The 6,000-nt window shown below is 50.3% G+C and overlaps 1 protein-coding gene across 1 annotated transcript in view; it reads left to right on the top strand.

The window, feature by feature from the left end:
- The first annotated feature begins 1,432 nt into the window (after positions 1 to 1,432).
- The window catches only part of SH2D3C (SH2 domain containing 3C), a 28,837-nt gene continuing 24,269 nt past the window's right edge, over positions 1,433 to 6,000 (top strand). Inside the window, exons 1-2 of the mRNA XM_036752530.1 lie at positions 1,433 to 1,469; positions 4,901 to 5,438. Of these exons, the coding sequence (XP_036608425.1) occupies positions 1,433 to 1,469; positions 4,901 to 5,438 (575 nt within the window). The remainder of the gene's footprint in view (positions 1,470 to 4,900; positions 5,439 to 6,000) is intronic.

Raw genomic sequence — 6,000 nt, 5'->3', positions numbered from 1 at the left:
TTTTAGTTTCTGTTGAGCTGTTTGCAGTCCAGGTGCATGCAGGTGATTTTGAGAAGCAAATGGTGGAAAGTTTTCACTTCTTCATTTCTGCCCTGTCAAAGGCCTTAAGTTCCACTCTGGATGGGGAAGAAAGCTTCTCATGTTGATGGGACCAGAAGGCCAGGCCACCAGGTAGAAGTAATCTTCCCTCTTTAGGCCTCAGTTTCCTTATTTATAAAAATGAATGACTTAAACTAAATGATTTGTGAAGTTTCTTCAAGCCTGATGACCTGGCATAGTGGAAAGGTGATTGGATTCAGAGTTAAGACCACCTGGATTTGGAGCCTGGCTCTCAGTACATACTACCTATGTGATCTTGGGCAAATCATTTCAGTTTTTCTGGACCTTGGTGGCCTCCTCTGTAGAAGCTGGGGGTTTGAACAAAGGATCTCAAAGGTTCCTCCCAGTTCTTAAATCTATGATTCCATAATTACAAAGCAGCTTTAGTTCAGGGAGTCTTAACCTTTTTTACATCATGGACCCTTTGGCAGTCTGGTGAAGCCTATGGACCCCTTCTCAAAATAATGTTTTTAAATGCATAAAATAAAATAAAATATATAGGATTACCAAGAAAATCAATGATGTCAAAAATAAAGATGCCTTTTTTTCTCCAAGTTCACAGACCTCCCCCACCCCAAAATCTAACCACAGATCCCATGGACCCTAGGTTAAGAACGCCTGGTCTAGTGTGTGTTACTTCCCAGGAGGTGAACCCAAGTTAGCTTTGAGAACGGGGCTGGGAAGGCAGAACACCTGGGTTTTCATGCCATTTTAGTTAATTCTGAGAAAAAGAAGCTATTAGCTTCCTCCCTTTGGGCTTCAGATATCTTCCCATCAGATGAAACTGCCAATCCAAGATTCTGGCCGTCTGGTCCTTTCCCATGAATTCCCATGAGTATCGGGGGGCATCTGAGGAGCCCCCTCCTCCTCTTCCCAGGGGTTGGACACTCCACCCCCCTGACCCCATCCCCAAGAGCAGGACCAGGCGAGCTAAGGATACCAAAGCCAGGTTCCCAGACCCTGTGGTTACTCCTGGGTCCTTTCCAGGCCCTGAGGATGCTGCGGTCTCTTCTACTCCCTCCCCTTCTGCTGGCCCAAGCCGAGGAGGCTGCCCGGGGGAGGCGGGCAGGGGCCAGGGGCTGGAGGAAAGGTCTAACTCCCCTCCCCCCCTTCCCCTGCTGAGAGGGTGAGGAGGGTGGAGCTGTGGGAGTTTCACTCTGTTTAAAAATACACAGAGGAAGCGAGCTGAGAAAGTGAGAGAGCCGGAGAGGGGACGGGAGAAAAAAGGGGAAGGGGCTGGCCGGAGGGGGCAGGGGGAGGTTCCCACGAGCTGATGTGAAGACATTCAAGAGAGGTTTCTTCTCATCTCTTCGGCTCTTCTCGGCCTTCCAAAATGACTGAGGCTCCCAAGAAGACGGGGAAGAAATTCAGTGAGTGTTGGGATCTTTCTCCTTCCCCACTTTTGGTGTTCAGGGAGGGGGAGTTTGAGTGTGTTCATTCAGTTCCAAACACTACCATGGGTTTCCCCCATAGTTGTTTGCATGAGGCCTGCCTCCCTCACTCCTGGAAGAGACAGAGGTGGCTGTCTCACCAGCTGCCTCATGGCCCAGGTCACAGGAGCCTAGATCTAGACCTGGAAGCGATCCCAGAGGCCATCTGATCTAATTTCCTCATTTTACAGCTAAAGAAACTCAGGTTAAATGACTTATCCAAGTTCACACTGATAATAACTGGTAGAACCTGAACCCAGGTCCTTTAGCTAACAAGCTATTTCCTTTTGATTGTGCCATGCAGGGACAGCAGAGGCAGAATGGAGAGGGAGTGGATGGCTCATGGAGCCAGATTTGGGGAGAATTCTGTTGTAAGCTTTTCAGTTCGACTCTATAAACTCCTCGAGGGCAAGGATGCAGTCTGTTTCTTCTCTGCATCTCGAGGGGCCCTAAAATGATGTCTTGCTAGCAGTAAGTACTTGCTCAGTAAATAAAGATTGAACTTCAGTTCAGTTCATGTTACTAGCCATACTCTGAGTATCTACTCTGTCCCTAGCACTGTGCTAAGTTTTGTCAGGGATATACAGATTGTTAAGACTTGGTCCCTGCTCTCATGGGAGGTAGGACATATCCTCAAATAGCCAACAACAACCTGGGAGATGCCATGAGACGTAACAGCAGCAACCACTACCATCAAAACAGCAGTGATAACAGCAAAGTCCATGCCTTCCAAAGCAAATGGGCTTGGAGAGCTTAAAGGAGGAAGCGCCCTGATTCGGCTGGCAGTGCTGGGGAAAGTTTCAGAGAGAAAGTAGCCTTTGACCTTGACCTCATAAAATGTGTAGGAGATAGGGGCTGGGGGTACAGGATTACAGAGACAGAGGATCTCCTCTCCCTTCTAAGGCTATAGTGGCCTTATTGTAAGGTAGTGGAGGGCTCTCTCCCTCCGAGCCCCAGTCCCCTCTCTGCCCAGGACTAGATTCCTAGCCTCCTTGGCTTCCTTCAAGTCCCAATTAAAATCATACCTTCTTCAAGAAGCTCCAGTTCCACTTCATTTTAAGCCAGTGCCTTCCCTCCATTGACTATTTCCAACTTATTCTGCGTGCATCTTGTTTGTACGTAATTGTTTGCACGTTATCTCCCCCATGAGACTGTGGGTTTTGGTTTTTGCCTTTCTTTGTAACCCCAGAGCTCAGTATAGCCTGGCATACAGTAGGCACTTAAATGCTTGCTGACTGATTGATGGATCCCAGGTAGCAAGTACCCTCCCAACATTCCCATTCCCTCCCCCTTGGTGGATGACCTCTCCCATCCCTGGGCTTGTGCGTCGTGAGCCTCCAAAAGGTCATGGATGCCTAGCTCCCCCTGTGATAGACAGGACCATCAGGCTCACAGGGCCAGCCTCCCTGCAGGGTCTGGCTGGAAAAGATAACAGCAACAGAATCTTCAGCCTGGCAGTAATCTGATTGAAGTGTGTGTGTGTGTTTGTGTGTGTGTGTTTGGGGGGGGCAGGGGGGGGGAGAAGGTCAGAGACCCCTCTTCCCACCTCCCTGTAGTCTTATTGGGAGAGTTTGGCCTCCATTGGGTTAATTACCCCTCCCCCACTTTGCTATTTCCCCCCCAAATCACCCTTCACCTCCTCCTCACAGAGCTCTTTACTCCCTTGGTGCTCTTATAAACACTGTCTTCCTTCAAGGTCCCCATGGTCTGCCACTTCCTCTGAGAAGTCTTTCTTGGTTCTCTCCAGCTATCAGCACTCTTTCCACCCTGAAATAACTTTATATTTACTTATCTCTGTTGCCTGTCTTATCCTCTCAGCAGAAAGTAAGCTCTGGCAGGGCAAGAAGTGTCTCTTTTTCTTTGTGTCTCTCTAGCACCTAGCATATGGTCTCATGTGCAGATAAATGTTTGACAGAGTAAATTGAATGAATTCGCGCAATAACCTGGTGAAGGAGGCAGGACAGACCTATTTTACAGATGGGGATATTGAGATCCCGAGAGAAGTGACTTCCTGAAGGTCAAATAGGGATCTTCTTGGTCATGGGCTTTTTATTTCTTCCCAATCCTCGAATGCCTGAGGAGCTGGGTTGGCTTGGTGTAGATTGAGATGAGTGTGTGTGTGTGTGTGTGTGTGTGTGTGTGTGTGTGTGTGTTTGGTTTATGATGGTTCTTGGACTCAGGGTGTGGTCTGGCCAGTGTCATCCCTGCTGAAGACTTGGAAGGCCAGAGCTGGGGATGTGGAGGCCTGTGAGAACCGATCAGCTTGGGTCATTCTTGGCGCTCTAGGGAGGGAAAGGAAGCAGAAAATGAGGAGCTAGCCTCTGGCCTAGATTTAGCGATGTGGTTGTGAAAAGGGACAGCCTGGGAGCCAGAGGTCTGTACTCACATACCCCAGGATGTGGGGAGATGTTATCACCCCAAAGCAGGGGTTGCTGGGTGTTAGTGGCCTGGGCGGAGCCTGAGGGGCCCCCAATAGCAGGAAAGGGAGAAGGGCAACCTTTGTGTTCATGAGTGGATGAACATTTAGGCACACCCACGCATCCCCTCAAAACCTTCTTACTCACCCATAACCAGGTGTACAGTCTCCCACACACAGACACTAGGAATGCTCCCACCAACACAACACACTTCCGAGCAGCGCGCACGCAGGCACACACACACACACACAGGTTTTTCACCTACACCCATGGCTCCCCCCTCTTTTTCCCCAGTGAACATTTCCTAGAATGGGGCTGGGACCTTCAGTAACCAAGGCTGTATACTGACATTCTCATCAGGACTTGATGCTGAGATAGGCGGCATTGTGGATAGAGTATTGGACCTTAAGTCAGGAAGATCTGAGTTCAAATCCTACCTCAGATACTTTCTTAGCTATGTGACCCTGGGCACCCAACAGCTGTCAGCCTCCATTCCCTCCTCTGTCGAATGGGAACAGTAACAGTATCCACCTCACAGAGTTGTCATCAGGATCAAACGAGACAGTGCTTATAAAGTGCTTTGCAAACTTTGAAACTATGTAATAGCTAGAGTTTCACTAGTATTCTCTCGGCCCTGGGAAGCAGGCACTATTATCAGGCTCCTTTGTGTTATAAGACCAGCAGGAGTCAGATTGAAGGTAGAACGTTAGACAAGCTGGAAGAGGTGCTGCTATTAGACTGCTTTTCTGGAAGAGGCGGCTGAGTCAGGCAGAGGCTGAGGGCCTTGCCTGGGGTCACATAGCCAGGAAGTGTCTGGGGCAGATTTCGAGCCTCCGACCTCCATCCTCTCAGCACTGTACACACAGGACTCTCGAGACACATACAGGCTAGCCATTATCATAGACGCCTACATTTCAGACACTGACACCTCTTTCATTTATTCACTTCAACCAGAGTTCTTCAAGTTTAAGGCCTTCGGAAGCCTGTCTAACCTTCCCCGGACGTTTACCCTCCGTCGTTCCTCGGCACCGGTTAATAACCAGCCCCGCCTGCAGCCAGATGCCTTTGAGAACACACAAGATGACATGGGCACTGTACCCAAGAGCCCCGGGGCGTATGCCCGGTCCAGTGACATGTACAGCCACATGGGTACCATGCCTCGGCCCGGCTTTAAGAAAAGCAACAGTCGGCGGCAGGAACGGCAGCCTCCCAAGGAGGAGGGCTCCTCTGCTCCTAGTCCGATGTCCCGGGAGCTGCCCGAAGTCCCAGCTCCCAGCCCCTTCCTGGAGTACCGGGAGTTGCCTGACATCCCAGCCCCAGCCTCCCCAGCAGAGGAGGAAGCAGGTACTACCGAGGGAAAGGTTGCCCTCTGTCCCCCAGGGCTCTTGGAGGGCTCCCCAGGAACACAGCACATGGGCACCGGATCCAAGGCTGGACAGCCAGTAGGAGAAGCTCCCCAAGAGAAAGCCCTTGTGGATATTCCATTGGAAAGGTAGGTGCCTGGCCAGAGAGAGGGCAGGCATAAGAAAGGTGGATCCACCCCTAGAGATGCCCTTGTTGGGCCTATGAGGGACAGCTCGGTGTAGTGGGCAGAAGGCTTGCCTTAACCTTGGAGATGGAAAGACCGAGTCCACAGACCTGTCTGCTCCTTGAGGGGATTTGTTCTGTGAGGTTTGGATTCAGTCAAAGGGCTGCACTTGAGGACCTAGAGGGCCATGTGTGGCCTCGAGGCCAAAGGCTCCCCACTCCCGATAGGAGGAGGTCAGGCAGAAGAAATTCTGGGAACTCTATTCATTCACTAAATATTCCTTGTGCATTGTTAGGGAGGGGCCTCAGGATGGTAAATAAGAAGGGGTTCCTTCCCTCATGGAGCTCACAGTCTTGTAGGAGCAGGAAAACCAGCAGCACCAGCCATGTCTGCTAAGGGCCAGTGAGTGTTACTGTTTGGGCTTGGAGAGTTCAGGTGAGGGCACTTCATTCACTTATTTGGTCGTCAGTCAAAACACATTTATTAAATATTTACTATGTGCCAGGCACTGTTCTGGGGATGTGAA

The sequence above is a fragment of the Trichosurus vulpecula genome, chromosome 3 (genome assembly GCF_011100635.1).
Source record: "Trichosurus vulpecula isolate mTriVul1 chromosome 3, mTriVul1.pri, whole genome shotgun sequence".
Taxonomy (NCBI): domain Eukaryota; kingdom Metazoa; phylum Chordata; class Mammalia; order Diprotodontia; family Phalangeridae; genus Trichosurus; species Trichosurus vulpecula.
This window is presented reverse-complemented; position numbering and strand designations above follow the sequence as displayed.